The sequence below is a fragment of the Leptonotus elevatus genome, chromosome 13, assembly GCF_054856555.1.
Source record: "Leptonotus elevatus isolate MCC_2025b chromosome 13, RoL_Lele_1.0, whole genome shotgun sequence".
Classification (NCBI taxonomy): Eukaryota; Metazoa; Chordata; class Actinopteri; order Syngnathiformes; family Syngnathidae; genus Leptonotus; species Leptonotus elevatus.
This window is the reverse complement of record NC_141251.1, coordinates 15681343-15701167: the sequence shown is the minus strand read 5'-3', so window position 1 is coordinate 15701167 and position 19825 is coordinate 15681343. Positions and strand designations below refer to the sequence as shown.

General features: G+C 40.9%; 1 protein-coding gene across 2 annotated transcripts in view; it reads right to left on the bottom strand.

Moving 5' to 3' along the window:
- slc35f3b (solute carrier family 35 member F3b) overlaps positions 1-19825 on the bottom strand; it is a 54807-nt gene that overhangs the window by 4939 nt on the left and 30043 nt on the right. For both annotated transcript variants that reach the window (XM_086093652.1, XM_086093653.1), the window contains 2 exons: positions 4391-4745; positions 1613-1832 (listed from right to left, as the gene is read on the bottom strand). In XM_086093652.1, the coding sequence (XP_085949778.1) occupies positions 1613-1832; positions 4391-4745 (575 nt within the window). The remainder of the gene's footprint in view (positions 1-1612; positions 1833-4390; positions 4746-19825) is intronic.

Genomic DNA, 19825 nt, shown 5'->3' with positions numbered 1-19825 from the left:
AACTATAGTTCAAAAACTGATACATCAGTGATGTGGACAATTTCCCTCAATTCTTAAAAAAAACAAAAAAAAAACAAGACTATATCACGTAGAATTAGTGTAGTAGCAATACTACATGCTGAATTTACCATCTACAATTGTGCCCGAGTGACTCTCAGACATTGCAATTCACAGTACAACACAAGTGTGCCAATAGGATTGCTCCATCTGCTTTTGCACACAACATCACAGAGGGATGATGTAGCGTCTCTGTGCTCGTGCACGTCTCTGCTTGTGCACACTCATGACAAACTGGTCCAGCGTCCCCTGCATTGCTGCAGACGTCCAAACTCTGCAATGTGTACCACCAAACATAGACAGGAAGACATATAGAAAGGCTGTGGGTGGGAGAAGGAGAGAAGTCGGATTAAATCTGGCGTTCCTTTTTAGGGAGGTCTTTCATCGCGCATAATGGCAAGACGGAAGAGATGCATGAGTGGGTGTGTGAAGGGAACAGAAAAAAGGAGGAGAGGGATCCATCCTGCGGAGGACGTGTGCAGGAAGGAAATAGTGAACTAAATCCTTCCACTGCTCTCTCCATAACACGCAGAGACATGCGCGGTAACACACCTTTCAATCGCTACAACGCTTCCCTGCTGCAAGAGTCACGTGTTGACTCGGATTTTGAATCAATTAACAGAAAGTGGCAGTAAATGCAGACAGATCTGCACAGGTTGAACAAAATGTAAGACGAAAATTGTCTAGCATTTTTGCAGTCAACAACAAAGGCTCTGATAATAATAATAATAATAATAATGTGACATTAGATTAAAAAAAAAGGGAATTCATAGAACTAAAAACTTGCAAATATTGAGAAGTATGTAGTACTCAATTGTGGAAACCATTTAAGTTTTCCTGAGTTTTTGGGTGTGGCTAAAACGGGACTCTGGCATGAATCTACCCTCCCCCACTACGTATATATAAAAACTTCAAAACTCCAACGTCTTTGTTTGCTTCAGCAGTCATCCAGCGCGATTGTGACGTGCAGTTAACTACTAGCCAACTATGACTATGCCCTGAAAAGGCATTTTGCATTTGGATAGTCCACTGACGTGGCTGTTTTAGAGTGCCTTGTTGTCCGCCTTGAGTGCACACGTCACAAAGAGAATAGCGAGGAGTAAGGTAAAAAAAGAAAATAAAAGAAAAATTGTGGTTGCTTTAGAGCGCCTCATTGTCCGCAATGACACAGAAAGAAGACAAAGGAGTGAAGTTAAAGAAATAAAAAAAAAATAATTGCAAAAGCTCATCTTACAATCAGCGAGCAGGGTCTTTGCACTGGTGTGGCCCGCTTTAGAGCGCCTCATTGTCTCGTCATTGAAAAGCCCTATGATGACCTGGTTGGATATATTATTTGTGGATCAAACATTTAGCTACGTGGCTGCATAAGAAATGCGCTAGGAGTATTTACCATTTAAATTTAAATCAATTTAGTCCTTAAAAAGTGCTATAAATCAATCAGAATGGTCTTAAAATATCACACACACAAGTAACCATACATGTTATGGTGTCTTCCTGCTGCAGCTTGTGCTATAAAAACTAAAAGAGATGCACCAAACGCGACCTTTGAACTCACCCTGACGCCCATGAAGCGGTCTCGCAGTACAATCCAGGAGAGCAGGAAGACGAAGGCCTTGTTGCAACAAAAGAGCGCCGACACGTCTGTCGTGTTGATCTTCCTGAGGGCCTGCAGGTACAAGTAGTTGGTGAGGATCCACAGCAGGCCGAAGGGGGCCACCTTGGTGAAGAACACCTTGGGGGTCAGCCCGTCGTCCCCGAAAAAGCGACAACACTCCCTATGCAGACACAAGACGGTGGGAGAATTCAATTCAATAAATACTTTTAACTATATGTGTGCATGTTTAACAATATAAATCTAGAAAGAAACACCTGAGTTATTTCCACTTCATTAGAGAAAATGGAGCTGATCTTTCCGCAAGTCAGTATTATAATTTAGTATTTAATGCATTCTGCCGCAGCCCAGCGGAGGTAGATAATTGGCGAGCTGTGGAAAATGCTGACTAAAACTTCTGACTGAGCGGGGAGGCCTTTGAGGTTTCCTGGCTCTGATTGTTGAACAACACATTTGGGTAAAGCTCCTGCAAAGGGGTGGTGGCGCACAGCCAATGAAACAATCATGTCCTTGAAGGAAGGGCACATGATGTTTTAAGAACTTACTTACTTGAGTGTATCTAATGTGTGTGCGTGCATGTCTGTTTTTTCTTACAATAGGGGGAGGGAAAGTAGTAATTGAAATGTGCATGTTTTCCCTGTGCTTGCGTTTGTAATCTCTAGGTACATCCTCGCCCATTTCAAAAACATGCATGCTTTTAAATTGTTCATAGGTGTGAATGTGCACTTGGCTGGCAACCAGTCCAGGGGGTACCCCTTGTGACCCAAAAGTGACTTTAAAGCTGCTGAATGCAGGACATTCCATTTTGAATCGCTACTGCCACCTGAGGCTGAAAAATGGAACTGCACATGCCCTTCTTCGTGTACACAATGCGCATATGATGTCACATCCGCAGAGGGCGGAAAAATTAGAACCCAAATCCGTTCTGAAAACTATTGGCTCGAGGCTTGCAGGAGTGCCTATTGTGAGCAGCGAATCTGTTAATCTACTAATTAGATGATGTTTCAGTCAAAAATGGTCAAATAAAAAGGCTATTGTAAAGATATTTTTGGGCAAAATTGTAACAAAGAGCAGCTTTAAATAATCCTTGTTCATTCTCTGCAAAAACTAAAGCTTCTCCTCTTATTTGCTTTGCTCTATTCACGGGTTGCCACAACAAATCATCCTCTTCCATCTCTCCCTGTCATCTGCATCTTCTGCTCCCTCACCGCTTCCATTAATCTCCGTATTGGTCTTTGCCTCCTACATGGTAGCTCCATTTCCAACATCCTTGTACTCTTATATCCACTGTCCCTCACCTGCACATGATCACACTATATCAAGCCGGCCTCTGGAGCTTTTCAGTCTGTATTGTCTCTGCGATGAGCTCATTCCTGTCTATTCGCGTCACCAGTGTTGTAGTGGTCCCTGGAGAAGTGGGTATACTCTAAATTCTTCACCTTTTTTTGTCTAGAAAAAGGTCTGACTTGTAACAAAAGTCCATCATTTGTATTTACTCACAATAATAAAATTATCATGATTTGATTAGGAGCAGTTAGTAGTTATTACCGATAATATAAGCAGCCTGAATTAATGTAAAATCTATTTATCATGAGACAATTATAAAGTATAAATGATGTTGTGAACCAAGATGTGGTGAACAATGACATCCCAGTTGCTCAAGTCAGGTAACAACCAATCACAGCTTGGCTTCAGAAAACAGGTGAGCTGTGATAGGTCGTTGCCTGAGCCCTGAGCAACTGTGATGTCATCTTCAAGTGGCAAAATGGCCGCCCCATGAGATGGATAAAAACGTCTGGATATTGCTTCATAACTCATATTCCACAAATGTAATATTAATCAGAATGTCATGTTTAGAGTAGTGAGTAACTAGTAACATAAGGTTGACTTCCATTTTAAAGCATTTGTCCCCGTTTTTGTGTTTTAACTTCATTTAAAATCACTCCTAACACTTTCCTTCATCCTACCGTTACTCTCTTCTTCACCTGTCTTTCACATTTCTCCCACTGCACAGTTAATCCTAAGTACGCCTTTGCAACCTAATTTCTTGTAACCTTTCCATTCCACTGGCCTCCCTTTCATTCTAACTAATATGATCAACCTTTATTTCTTATCTCCCCAGTGCAAAAGCAACAATATTATAAAATATACATGCCAATCCAGTAGTCTGTAAAAGTGAACGCACAATAACCTCGGGTCAGGGGCGGGATGGCGCAGATGCTTTGTGACAAAAGAGCGCTGAAGGTCAAAAACTGTAGTTGTGCTGTCTCAGCCATGGTTAGATTAGCTCCAAAGATTCGAATGGCTTGCCGTAGGTAGAACATTTCATTTCAGACAAGCAGTTCATCAATAAGGCAACAGAGTAAAACAGTGTTTATAAAGACTGCCATTGGAGGACTAAGTCAGGGATGTTGGACAAAGCACATGGACTTCTTTTTTTTTGTCTTTCAGCATGACTGTGCCCCATTGCACAAAGAATGCTTGGATGAATTTGGAATCTGGAAAGTCTTTCCGTGTTTTTTTCTCCTCTTTCCTTCCCCATTATTCCTTTTTTCCATCTAAGAAACTCAGGGTGCTAGGTAGCAAACCACCAGGCTTCCCGTTCTGTCTCGTGTTGGTCATATTTTTCGCGTGAAGACAAATTGTGTGATTTTTCCTACTTCTCCAATAACAATAGTAGTAATAACTTTTTTTTTGTCATGCTGTGTATTGTGCTGTCACCTCAATCTCTGTCTGGCCGTTTGCCTTTCCGGACTCTTGCACAGGTGGCCGACGTAGTAGAGCGGAAAGAAGAGGCAGTTCCAGGTGGCAGCGAACCAGGTGAGGGTGAAAGGGGCGTCAAAGTGCTTAAAGGTCAGCTTGGCCAGCTGGGTGGAGCCTGCCCACGACGAGCAGACGCAGATCACCATGGCGACTCCCCACAGGGCCTTCCGCACCTGCACCGCCGTTATCCGGATGCAGCAGTGCAGCTTCCGCCGGGAGGAGCTCGATTCCGGACCCGCCGCGCCCGCCGCGCCCGGCGCCGACTGCACATCTGGGCCGCTGTGCGCCACGTGCTCCTTGGGCCGCTCTTCCCCTGAAAGTTTCATTGGCAGGTGCTCAAGTTAACACTCTGAATGTGCTCTCTGGAATTTTTCTTGGCAAAACTGCAAAGTGGAACCGTATTGGGTAGATGTAGATTTCTTTACCTGGTCAGGAGCATCATGTGATTTCCACATTTCCACAGTCATGTTATAAAGTACTGTACTATTTGGTGGTTATTTGTTTATCTAATATTTATTGCAACCACTAATACATATCAAAATAATAATGATCTTTTTCTGTTTACATTATATATTGTGAAAAGGTGCTAAGCGGTAAAGATCATTTTGGGCTCACCATTTGGAAATCAGAGGGTCATTTCTGCTTTTCTTCTTTGATAAGTCATTTTTTAATGCTTTATAAAACATAAACAAATCAGTTTACCCTTTTATATAAACCCTTCATAATTATTAGCAACTTTTTACCCCACTTTTCATTTCACCAATTACAACAAGAACATATCGTTGCATAGCAATTTCACAAATTTCTTAACTAACTGTTAAAAACTACTAAATAACCAATTTATAAATCACTGTTAATGGGACCCTTATTTTTTTAACAATTAATTAGGCATTGAAAAACAAACACATTTGCAAAACCTTTAAGGATACGCTACATAATTACGTCTTTATTAAGCCTGAACTCATCCTTCACAGAGGAACTCTTAAGGTATACTAGAACTTGGTTTTATTTAGTGACGTACATTTTAGCATGTTGCATATTTGAATAATCCACACTTTAACCACTTGCAACTTCTTTTTTCGGTAGTGTGTGACTGCAGTTCAACATACCCTGCCCTACACTGTATAAAAATAGCTGCTGTCAAACTTGAATTGGCCTTGGTAATCAATCAGACGTCTGCGTTAAAACGGAACTGATCCAGTATGACAAGCTGTAGCCTAACAGAGGGCAGGAGAGGGCAACTTTGATCTAGCGCTACTTAGTACAATTCTACTGTGATGTGTGTGTGATTGTTTGTTGTAGATCGCATTGCTAAGAGAACTACTTAGCAACATTATTAGTCATGATAGCCTCCATAACTTTATTTGAAATGTATCACGCTAAATTTTGAACTGGGTCCGTGTCTCTTAGCACCCAAGTTAAACTTGGATCCCCGTAGCATGTAATTACAATTTCAAGGCAATTCTCTGTTGGAAGGACATTTATTCTGTTAATTAAGTAATTAAATTACAAAATCATTAAAGCAACCTTAATTGTGGTCATCATAAAATAGCCATGCATTTGACATTTTTTCATTGAGGTTTCTGTTAGTGCTATTTAGTTCAGAATTAAATGTCTTCCAACTTGTAGGTCATATTTGCATTGACTATAAAATATAAAACCACATCCTAGACAAGGTTACTGTGGTAACATATCAAATCTCCATTTTCAATTAACTTAAATATTTTCCAAGCAAGAACCAATCTTTTTTTCTTTTTCTTTTTTTTTAACATATGAGGATTTTTGTTCATAGATCATTCTTTTGTACAGTAAATGTTAGGGGTTAACCAAAATGGCTGAGGTAGCAAGGCCCATTGAGAAAGGAATAGCTTATGATCCAAAGCATACCACATCATGTTTCAAACATGGGGAGGCAGTGTTATGTCATCAAAATGTACCCTGACTTCGGCTCAGACGAGAGGCTGTGGCTCAGACGAGAGGAGGAAGTCGCTCACGAGATGCTGTGACTATCGCGAGACCTACAGCGAGACCAGAAACCCTAACATGGCGGCGCCCTGCTGCTAAGATAGAACTAGCTCTATTATACTAAACTAATCCAAATTTAACCATCATATATCTTGCCTTTTCTCTTCTCTCTTTCATCCGGCAGATCTGAAATACCACCCAACGTGGAGGACCTTGAACGTTTCATCGACGGATATTTTTACAGCTGCGCGATGGAGGATCCTTCCGTCGAGAAACCATCGAAGAAACCTTCTTCGAAGAAGAGGAAAAACGATTCAGCGACGGACACGGACGACCTAACCACCACCACTACGGACGTTTCGGTCAGTGTGCTGGAGTCCATAAATAAAAAACTTGACGTCCTCGGCCTCATCCTCGAGGACGTCAAAGAATTAAAAGTAAGCATGGAATTCATCAGTCAGCGGGTAAGTGTCCTTAAACAGGAAAATGCCGAGTTACATTCTACACTCACGGCTGTTTCAGCCGAGCTGGAAACTATGAAAAAAGAGAATAAAACGCTAAAAGAAACAGTTTTAGATGTACAATCCCGTAGTATGCGGGAGAATTTAATATTCTCAGGTATATCTGAGAATACCTCTGATAACCCAGAGGTTGAGATAAAAAAAATTATGACGAATTCATTAAAAATTCCTCAGGAGACGGTAAATAACATCTCTTTTGACCGGGTACATCGGCTTGGAGCCCGTAGAGGCAACAAACCCCGTCCTATTATTGCCAAGTTTGAGCATTTTAAACAGAAATTATTTGTTAAAAGTAAAGGACGGGAGCTTAAAGGGACCTCATTTGGAATGAATGATCAATTCCCGAGAGAGATCAATGAGCGGCGAAAGGTACTGTTTCCTATAATGAAACAAAATAGGCAGGAGGGTAAACGGACTACGATAGCCGTTGATAAGTTATATATCGATGGCCAACTATTCCGGAACCCCAATTCCACTCCCTGGCTGTTCTAATTAGCATTGGTGGAACTAAACTTAGTTTGATTACTAGGTGTATACATATACTGTATATGTGGTTATAAAACCAAAAACATGAATACTTATTATGTTTAGGCTATATTATAAATATAATATTAATACACAACTATATCTAAAGTATATTTATAAAAAAAAAATAATAATCTCGCTGGGGTTACTGGTGTATTGTTATGTTTAATCCCCTGTTAATTTCCTTCACTTTCACCGCCCTACTCGTTTTTGCACTGTTTTATTTACTTACACGTTACCTTACACGTTACCTTACACATTACCTTACACGTTACCTTACACGTTACCTTACACGTTACCTTACACGTTACCTTACACATTACCTTACATGTTACCTTATACGTTACCTCATATTTTATACAAACTATATAAATTACCTAACCACTTTGATTCTATCCTATAACATGCCAGTGGTGGCAAATGGCCTATACAGATATATACATAGGACTGTGTTTATATTATTTGTATGCATAAATTAGTTCTGGTTTCCTGGAATGTTTGTGGCGCTCGCTCACAGGCAAAAAGAATAAAAACTTTAGACCATCTCTTAAAATTAAAAGCAGATATTTGCCTCCTACAAGAAACCCACCTACAAAAATCTGAAGAAAAATTACTTATTGATAAAAATTTTAGCCAAGCGTACTCTGCCCCTTATAACAGTAGACAAAGGGGAGTCTGTATACTCATACATAAGAATTTACTCTTTACTCTAAATAATACAATAACAGACCCAGAGGGCCGATACATTATTATTCAGGTGACTATATTTAATAAAATATATACATTCGGTAATTTATATGCCCCTAATAATGATGATCCGGCTTTTTTCCATGAATTTTTCTCTAAGCTGTTTGAATTAGCAGCGAACTCTACTATTATTATTGGAGGAGACTTTAACACAACCTTAAATCCATTAATAGATCGTTCTAATAAAACAACATGTATAAGGCGATCACAATCCACAAAAGTAATAGGGGAATATATGGATGACTTTGGCCTCGTCGACAGCTGGAGACTTAATAACCCAAATAAGAAGGAATTTACCTTCTTTTCCGCTGTGCACCGGTCCTTTTCAAGAATTGATTTTTTTCTTACAAATAATTCTATTGCTGATAAAACCGTTACAAAAATACATCCTATTATTATTAGCGACCATGCACCAGTCTCCCTTTCCCTACAAGTTGATTATACCTTTAAACCACCACCTACATGGCGTTTTAACATCTCACTACTAAACGACGCAGAATTTGACAAAATTATAAGAAAAGAATGGGCAGACTTTTTGGAAATAAATGACTCTCCAGACCTATCTCCAGCTCTTCTCTGGGAAGCCGGGAAAGCAGTAATTAGAGGTAAAATTATATCATATTCATCTTATAAAAAGAAACAGGATCAAAAATTAGAAAAAGACTTGGAAGATAAAATTAAACAACTGACGGATGAGTACGCAATAAACCCAAATAACCAAATATGGACTGACTTACAAAATACAAAAATACAGTTAGACGATATGTTAACTAAAAAGACAGAGTTTATAATACAACAATTGAGATACAACAACTTTGAATATAATAACAAATCAGGTAAATTTCTTGCAAACCAACTTCAACGTAATCGGGAAAAATCGCTTATAACGGCTATTAAAGGTACAACTGGTGAATGTACACAATCACCAGAAGAAATTAATCAAATTTTTTATAATTATTATCACAACTTATACTCAGAAACTAATAAACCTAACCCAGAGCATATTGAGGCATTCCTCAGTAGCTTAAGTATACCTCAGGTAACTACTGAATATAAAGATATGTTAGATGCACCACTTACTATAAACGAGTTGTACAGTGCTCTAGATAGTATGCCAAATGGCAAAGCACCCGGCCCGGATGGTTATCCGGCTATATTTTTAAAGCACTTCTGGTCAATGCTTGCTCCACTATTCTTAAGAGTAGTAACAGAAATTAAAACTAATGGTCACATACGCCCACACATGAATACAGCAGCAATTAAACTTTTATTAAAGCCAGAAAAAGACCCCACCCTTCCATCAAGTTACCGTCCGATTTCACTAATTAACACTGATATTAAAATTATCACTAAGGCTTTTACATCTAGATTAGAAACAGTAATCCCGACAATCATTCATAGCGACCAAACAGGCTTTATTAAAGAGCGTCACTCTACTAATAATATTAGAAGGCTCTTTAACCTTATTAGTATGTCACAGCGGCATGATAAAAAGGCAGTTATTATATCATTGGATGCAGAAAAAGCTTTTGATAAAGTTAACTGGTCCTTCCTCTTTGCTGTTTTAAATAAATTTGGCTTTGGGAAGTCATTTATTCACTGGGTGTCAGTATTATATGATTCTCCTAAAGCTACTGTTACTACTAATGGGATTATATCTAAGAGTTTTACTCTACAGAGAGGCACAAGACAGGGATGCCCACTGTCGCCTTTATTATTTGCAATATTTATTGAACCGCTTGCATTAGCCATACGCCAGGAAAGAATGATTCAAGGAATTCACTCTGGGGTAACAGAACATAAAATTAATCTATATGCCGATGATATTTTACTTTATTTAGAAAAGCCTGCTATTTCATTAGGGGAAGTATTTAACTTAATAACTAAATTCTCACAGTTATCAGACTATTCTATTAACTGGACAAAATCAACACTTCTACCTATTACAGAAAATTCATGGAACCCTGCAAGCCAGGACCCATACTACTCATTTCCTATAGGTAATTTAAAATACTTAGGCATAAAAATCTCACCTAAATTAACTGATTTAGTTAATTTAAATTTCACTCCACTTCTGGATAGCATTTATAGTGACTTGGAGCGCTGGAATAATCTTCCTATTTCTCTAATAGGACGAATAGCCACTATTAAAATGAAAGTTTTACCCAAAATAAACTATTTTTTCTCAATGATTCCATTTAAACCTACGGCTAACTGGTTCCAGTTGTTGGACTCAGCCGTTACAAAATTTTACTGGAAAAAAAAAAAGCAAAGATTAGTCTATCTACTCTTCAGAAAAATAAATCCAAAGGAGGTCTAGAGGCACCAAATTTTATGCACTATTATATAGCCAACCAGCTACAATATATTATTTTATGGGCACAACCCAATAGAGATACTAACTGTTGGCTGGAACTAGAACAGAAGGATTGTAATAACCTCAGACTCCTAGATTTACTCTTTATTACAACATCAATTAAGCGCCATAACTGCTTTAAAAATCCAATGATTTCCGCCACCCTGACTGCCTGGTGGAAGGCACTAGAAATGACAAAAGCCCAAGTGGAGCCCAGCGGGCTTTCTCCCCTATGGCATAACCCCGACTTTCAAATTAACAACCAATCGTTTTATTTGAATGTGTGGGAGCAGAAAGGAATTACACATCTCCACCATCTCTTCTCAGATAATATGTTTATATCATATACATCCTTGCTCCAAAAATATAAAATAAAAAACGGAAACTTTTTACATTATTTGCAAGTTAAAAGTATGATAAAGAAACAAATTCCAACACTCCAGGGTACGCTCCAACCGCCTGTTTTAGCTAAAGATATTATCAAGCTTTCTCCGACAACAACAAAAAAACTCTCAAAAATATATAAGTTACTTTCATATACTGATAAAACGTCTTTACCCATCTCAAAATGGGAAACAGACTTGTCTATAGCTCCGGAATCTGTCTTTTGGATTCAAGTTTGTGAAAATGTTTTTAAAATGACAAAACACACAAATTTACAACTTATCCAATATAAAATTATTCACAGAACATACATTACTCAATATATGATGAAGAAAATGGGACTCTCAGACTCCGACATTTGTCTCCAGTGTTTACAAAACACTACAGACACTTATTTTCATGCTTTATGGTTATGTACTCCGGTTATGTGTTTCTGGACTAAAGTCTTAGAAAAACTTTCCGCTGTCTTGGACTGTAGGATACCGTTCTCTCCAAACTTGTGTTTGCTAGGTGACTTAACAACAATTGACTTACCACATAAACAATTTCAATCTATACTTGTAGCCCTTACTATCGCAAAAAAAACAATTCTTGTTAACTGGAAAAATAAACAAACTTTGAATATCGACCAATGGTCTAACCTCCTCATAAATCATATTTTAATGGAAAAAATATCTGCCTCAAATAAAAACCAAATGTCAAAATTTAAAGAAACATGGTCTACGTATATAGAATTTTTTAACCTAAACTTGGATTTTAATTCTGCCTGTTAGCGAGAGCCACAGCAGCGTTATAACTTGCATTGATGTTTCTGTATTAGGCAATTTGTAACTAATGGTTGTGTTTCTATAGTCAGGAACCCGGCTGCTGCCAGCGGGATCGAGCGGATTCACCTCCGATGGGCACCAGGGGTTGATATTCGGATTCACGGCATGCCAGTGGGTTAATTCTGTGGGTGCTGTCCCCCCTGGCGGGGAGTGGGCGGGTCTGCCCCTCTGTTGGCTGCTGGGTGGCGGCTGCGTCTTGGCCGTTCCCTGGGTCTCTTGGGGGGTGCTGCGTTGCGGGGCTTTCCCTGGTGTCGGGGGCGGCGCCGTTCCGGCGCGGTCCGTCGCTCTGGGCCCGGCGACGCGATTCGGGGCCTGTGGGCCGCCGGGGTGCCCGGTGGTTCCCTCTCCCCTCCCCCTTCCTCCCCCTTGCTGCCTCTCCCTCCTCGCCTCTCCCCGCCCGTCCTCCGCCTCCCTGTCCCCTCTCCCTCGTCGCCCTTCCTCCTCCTCTCCCCCTCTCCTTGCGTCCCTGCCGCTGCCCCCTGCCCTTCTTGTCGTCCCCTTCCCTCCTCCTTTCCCCTTCCCCGGTACGCCTTCCTTCCCCTCCCCTGGGCCGGGGGCTCCATCCATGGCCCGGGTCTCGGTGCTATGGGGGCCGGCGGGGGTGGCTGGGGTTTGGTGTCGTGCCCGCCCCGCTCCGGTGGGCGTCCTGACACCTCGGGCGGGACCCAGTATCCGGGGGGCGAGCCCTATCGCCCCGCCGGACGGGTCCCATATGCCCGCCGGGGTCCTGGTGGGGGCTTGGTGGGCCGGTGCGCCTCCTGCCCCCGCCCGGTTGGGGAGGGCCCCGCTGGTCACACCTCTTAAACTCACTACACTAGGTTTGCACAATACACTTTTATAGACATATAGGGCACATAACACACTTTGGGGGGTGGGGTAGGGTGGAAACACCGTCTTCACCCTACAACTCCCCTCCAATTTTAATACACCACACAACTTGTGGGTGGGGGTGGGGGGGGGGCTTGTGGGGGTGCCATCGGTTGGGGGCCGCAGTATAGAGCAGTGCTGCGGTCCCCTGTCCGTGGCCGCCCTCCGGTGCCCCCATCTCCCCCTTCTGCCCCCGGTGTTCCGTCCTTCCACACGGCGGGGGGGGGGGGGGGGAGCGCGGCTGCCCTCTCCGCTCCGCTGTCCGGCCCCTCTTCGGCGCCGGTGCCTGGGTGCGGGTGGTCCCCGGGGGCTGGGGGTCGGGGGTTGGGGGGCTGCCGGTTGGTCTGGGTGGGGTCGGGGGGGGGGCGGCTTTGTTGGGGGGGGGGGGGGCGGTGGTGGGGGGGGTGGGGGTGGGGGGTGTCTGGGGGATTGGGGGCGGCTGGGGCTGGGTTGGGGTGGGTGGCGGGGGTGGATGGGGGGCGGGGGGTCGTGGGGGGGGGCGGGGGTTGGGGGCCGGTGGGGTGCCTGGTGGGCCTGCAGTGCCCCGTCCTGCTGCGTTGGGCCGGGGGCGCGGGCCGTGTTGGGGCGGGGGGCGCTCCTGCTCCTGGGTTTGCTCTCCGGCCGGTGGCCCTGGCGGGGCCCGGGGGTCGTCCTTTGGCGCTGCCGCGGCCTGGGGGGCCCTGACGTGTTGCGCTTGCTCTGTTCCGGCGGGGGTCGACGGCTCCCCTCTTTGGTGGAGATTTTCATGCATGCCAGATCCACCACACCAGCATCTACCGAAACTCAGACACAATCTGTTTCCTCCTCAGGTTATTGAATCGGTGGAGGCTGGTGTCTGCGGATCTCACGCGGCTTCGTCTGTCCTTCCTTCCTTTTCTCGGTCTCTCCTTTGGTCTCTTGAGGCCTCCCTGATTTTATGTTTTTTGGATTTGTTGGGGTCTGGATGTTTCTTGGGCTGGGGAGGAGTTCTGGTGGGGGGTGTCTGGTCGGTGCTGGATTTCACCTTCCTTGGTTTTCTTCGGTCCCCTCGGGTCTCCTGGTGTTCGGTTTAGGTGAACGGTATGAGATTTTTTTCTAATAGGTTTTCTGGTGAGCTAACAAATACACACACGCACGCACGCACGCACGCACGCATGCACATACACATACTCACCCACACACACAAAAAAAAAAAAAATATATATATATATATATATATATATATATATTTATATATATATATATATATATTAAAAAAAAAAAAAAAAGAGCAATGATGATGACATTTCCGAATGAACAATACTGAGCTCTTAAAAAAAAAAAAAAAAAAGAAAAAAAAATGTACCCTGACTTACTGTGTTTGTTTTTCTAAGCAAGAACTTCGAATTTATTTTGATGGCGCTGAAGAGACTCCCCCAAGATGCCCATCAAAGGATAATAGAATCTAAGAATCAAATAAGCCAAAATCAAATTCCTACAGTACTCAACCGTTTTCGATTGACTTTATTGGAGCTATGCTATAACAGCAATGTATTTTAATACATTTTAAATGATGGATTAATCAATACGAACAAGGTAAACAGTAAAATCACATCATGTGAATGTTATCGGTCATCGTGTGTACTGAATATACCCAAAAAGGCAGTCCCATCCTCTTAGTGTACTAATGCACCAATCCCTTCTGCAACAGTTAAATCTCGCTTTAAAAGATAAAGCCTTAAAAAGCAACATAACTTTGTAGATAATAAATAATAAACCACAAAATCTCCTGCAGCTCCTCTGCTGCAAGTTAAAAATGAAGGCTTCTCCTAGTGGGGCCTTGTGCACAGTAATCTGCACTCAACACAACTGACTAGAATACAAAGCATACAAAAAAAAAAAAAAAAAAGTCTCAGTGAAATACTTAAGTATTGTATTGAAAAATGCAACTTAAACAATTTCAAGATTCCTTTTTAACGCCGTAAGTACTTTTAAAGCCTAGCAGGGAGGAAAGCACCACAAATACTGTGGCGTGTAAATTTATTGTGTACATATGGTGATTGAGAGATGTGCTGTGAATGAGAGACATCATCAATCAGCTGGCGAAACGCTTCATCCTTGGTGGTCGGCCTGCGTGTGACCTTGCGAGGCGACCTCATTGCATCAAAGATTAATTTCCTATCGCCTTCCATGCTAATGCTCCCGGCTTCCCTGGCTTTGCCATACTGAATGAATGCACACAAGAGTGTCTCTCTGTTTCTCCGTGGCCAAAAACAACCCAAGTGATGCAATGGAATGAAATTCTATTGTAGTTTTTGGGTGGGAGACAATGCTCAACAATAATCCCCCGGGCTGCATTTGGCAGCAATGAAAGCTGATTCGAGGAGAATTGAGTTTCTCTATTCTGAGCTCCGAGAGTGCTTTGTCTCACTCACTCTGAAGGTCATGTCTTGTTTATGCCGGCTACTTTTTGTCCTTCGCGGGCCTCCGTGGCTCATCCCGTGGATCCACATGCTGCGATTTAAACTTCCAATCCAGGCCCCCCTAGAAGGCACTTGTTTTTATTGCCACCGAGCATGCGCTCCTCACACTCATTATCTAAACTTTGTTAGTACATTTCAACAGCTGATTAAAGCATTTTAATGTATATACTCATCTGGCAGCCCACTGATGCAATGTCTCAATTATTTAAGGAGAGCATTTATTTATTTTTATTACACTTTTACACTTGGCTTGACAATGACTAATTTTGCCGTAACAACCTCTAGTAGCATGAGTGCGTATGTGTGTGTGAGGGAGCGCTAATGACATTAGGAGCCATTACCTTCGTGACAGAGTGTCTACTCCTTAAGCAACACTATGATGAACTGAAAGTGCTTCACCTTATCACATGTGTATCAAAGGTTGTGGTCAAGGTCAAGTAAAATACTGCAGTGGTGGAAAAAGACTCAATTTTATCATGAATGGTAGCAAATGTACCCTTCGTTAAGGTTTTGATACTTTTGAAATACTTCAAGATGGTATCAACAATGAACTTATTAATCTTCTTCATACCTTCAATGGTCATACTACATATTACTCTGACAGTTGTCAAATCAACAACTGTCAAAGATCAATGTCTTATGTTGATAGAAGAACCCAATTCATTTTAAATTATATTTAACATTAAATAAGCTGCACATAAAGGTCAATGAAGGAGTGTTAATTTCATCAACGAAAACTCAACAAAAATTATTTCATCAACACACACTTTTCACCGGACTAAAATTAGACTTGACTAGTCTAGACTAAAACCCTCATTTATAAACAATAGCTGTGACTAAAACAGTATGCATTTTCGTCGCCTAATGAAGACGAGACGAAATTGTACTTCACTTAATAAAAACTGGACTAAAATCTATGGACATTTTAGTTCATGAACAAAAACGAGATGAAAATTATTTGATTTTGTAAAATCTTGTCTATACTAATCTGTCACGGTGACACTGTCATGTGACCAGGGTTGGAGAATCCATGTCCACAAATTGGCTTTAGCCACAGGCGCTTCCACTTAACTGGCAGGTAAACGAGCTCATAGAAGCACCTGTGGCTAAAGTCAAACTGTTTCAGGGTTGTTCTTTCTGGACCTGGACTCCCCAACCCTGCATGTGACACAGTGAGTGACACATCCCTTTCAAATTTGCAGCTAGCGAGCGCACATGCACAAACACATGGGACAGACAGGAGGTGGATTCATGGTGAAAGGTTAAAAAACAAATAAGTTATATTATAACGCAACATTATTCCAACAGCTATAATGTTCCAACAATAATGTTAATCCGACCGCTAAATAATGCTGGCTATTACTAGCTCATAGCATGTAGCCATAGTAGCCACTTAATATAAAATATGTATACAGGGGTAAAATTATTGTCCTGACTAAAGCCAGACTAAAACGTTGACAGTTTTTGTTGACTAAAACCAGACAAATAAAATAATGTTTTCTTGGACTAAAATAAAGACAAAAATGCTAGATTTATAGTCAACTAAAAATGGACTAAATAAAAACAGGATGAGGTTGACTAACAATGATAAAAACTAACAAGTGGGATTGAAACTGGACTAAAACTGAGACTACATTTTAAAACGGTGGATAAAATTAAAATGATCTGTCATTGTTTTTCAGTAGAAATTTTATGTATCAAATGTACTAGTGGTATCAGTACTTGGTATCAGTATCGGTGACAACTTAAGAGTTGAGTACTCGTACTGGTATCAGTGTGATAAAAGTGGCATTGTAGTGTTTAAGAAATACCTAAATATACCAATATAGCATTTTTCCTAAAAAAATCATGAAATTAAAGGCAATTTTCTGTTCTTCTAATTAATAGTTCCTGATCATAAAACGGCCCTAGGCCAGGTATCAGCTTGTTGGTATCAAATGCGTATTTAGCCCATTTTTGGGTGTGTATAGGAGTATATGTATACAGATATATTCTTACTGTGTGTTCTTTTTAAGAAGCTAGATACTTATAGCTATAATATATATAAACCATAGAGTTTAAAAGTAATATTTAAACAACAAAAATACACTACACCACTCCCATTTGATTGAAAATGGTTTGATCCACCTCGACAACAGCATGAAATACAAGCTTGTAAGCCTTTAATTTGTGCATTCTAATGTTCAGTTACCTCAAGTGTTATCGCAAATTTTGCAGTGTCATTCTATATCTCTAAAATATGTGAAATGAGGTTATTTAATAGAAAAGTATTTACAAATCTAAACCCTGGTGATCAACATATAATACAAAATAATGATATCTTAAATCAATTTAATAACATTAATTGTCTACTGTTAATACAATTGAGTAGCTTAGTCTGAAAATGGTAAGATAAATACAATAAAAAGAGCGATCAAGGCTAAAGTTTGCACAGTTCTGGCACAGTGTGACTATCAAACATATTATTAGTAAATAAAATCAGAGTTTTGCTGTTGATGCACTTGGACCTTTGTTGCACAGCAGGACACATTTGTGTTTATTGTGCCCTCGAAAGTGAAGCACAAGTTGTTAACACGCCTCTGGGAAAGAGCAGGAAACATGAGGAGAGTGTTTGGCATCTTTTCGACGAGCCCTGAATCCACTTTGACAGCTGCACGGCTTCACCCTGTCACCCTGACAACTCGGATGACCAATAACATTCAAAGGTTATGGCGCGAGACAAAGGAACATATTTTGTCCTGTATTTGGATCATTTATGTATTATTAATCATTTTCACCTTCGACTATGGCTTGTCTACATCTCATATTATAGCTCACTAATAGTTTAAGTAAATATCCCACTATGAAGCAGTCTGATTAGCATGTACTGTAGTATAGTTGTATCTGCATTAACTAGACCCCCCCCCCCCCCACACACACACACACACCGACTCCACTATATCCCACCCCTTTCCCCCATTTCACTTCACGCTCCCCTGCTTCTAATTCCCAGGCGTCTCTGTGGCCCACCCTGCAGTGTCTGCAGTGCAGATCTCTCCTGCTGATAGCTGCAAGTCCAACAACGTTGCCAACAGAGCTAGACCCGACTGCTTCCACTTACTTTGTAGAATTTCTTCTTCCATCTTTATTCTAGCTTTGGTCCTTCCCAGAAAAAAAGGATAAGATTGCAAGGGAGATAATAGATGTTTCAGCTGAGTTTTGCTGGACTATAACTGATACTGAGGTAAAGAGAGAGGTCTGTTTATTTATTAGGCTGGCGGGACTCTTCCGAGGTACTATGAGCGATGCAGCTGCAGTTTGTCAAGAATAAGAAGAACTTTTCATTTGGTCTGTTTTGTAAATAGGAGGATATATTTGGAAATTGTGTTAGGTACACTTGCCTAATGTGATTAGATTTGTCCCTCATCAAAATAAGATAAGTTTACATATAGAAACCTTCAAAATTGAACACAATGTTCCCTTATAGTTGACTTTGGGCAGGAGGCATTTATACACCACTGAAAACTAAACCCACACTATAAACATATTGTTAAATTATCTTTCATACAATGTCAATTACAACCAAGTATTTATTCGTTCACAGTGTTGTGGCCAATGTTTGCAAATAGCTCGTAATGCCACGTTATAGTTTTATGACCTTGGTTGATTACACAACATTGATTTTAATTAACTAATTCAGTTTAGTATTCATGTCAGGCTTTGTTTTTCTTGTCTAACATCGTCATTCTCCTCTTTGAACAGATGGAAGATCAAATTTAAATGCCTTCTAAACTAAAGTACACTAAAGGTTGAATGTGCTAACAGTATAACACTTAGAGTTAGAGTTAGAGCTAATACTTAGATGATACAACAGATGAATAAGTCACTCACTGTATTGTTTGCAAATTGAGTCCAAGGTTTAAAAGTATATCATTGTCTGTATTAGTCAAAGATTTACTCCAGTATGTGTTCTAAAAGTAAAACTGTTTTGGATATAAACTACAGTACATGTCTGCGTTAATTTTCAAAAGTCGTAACCGCTGCAGTAGCTCCTAGCGCAATCCGCAAGTGGACTAGCTAGCTGTCTGATCTACAAAATCTACAATGAACGCTTATATGTTCCATACACAGTGTTTAACTTCCTTTATTCGAGTATGACAGTTTGTAATGTTAAAATATTACTTAAAATATGCCTTTACAGTTAATACATGTTTTATGATGGTAAATTTGACCGTTGATTTTCATTTGTTGGAGAATTAGGTGGGGCTTATGTGGAGATAAGCGGCATGCAGAGTAAACAGCTTCTTGAGATACCAGAAACGGCTAATGGGAAGCCAGTCCCACTCAAAACAAACAACACTGCTCCAAAGAGATGATACTGGAGGTAGACTGGCACATGGGCTGGCAGGCGAGGGCCCAGGTTGGATGACGGCTGTCACTGACATCGACCTCAACCTTGAGCAAAATGACATGCGGTGAGGCTCATGGCTGGTAAGGCGCTGATATAACTGTCAGATATCCAACCTTGCCCATAAGAGGTGTTGCATTTCCAGTGCATAAACATATAAGAAATGTGAAGAAAGACAGAAACAGGCACTTGTCGATTACAAGCCTCATCAACACAATTAGTAAGGAAATTGCGCAATCTCAGGTGAGGTGAGGCTGCCTGCTGCTGCAGTTCGCATCTCGCTCACATATTTGATAAATATGCAAATACAGCAATTTTGACCATTAAATCATGGACATTATTGGATTAAAATATGTTTAAAGAATTTAAATTA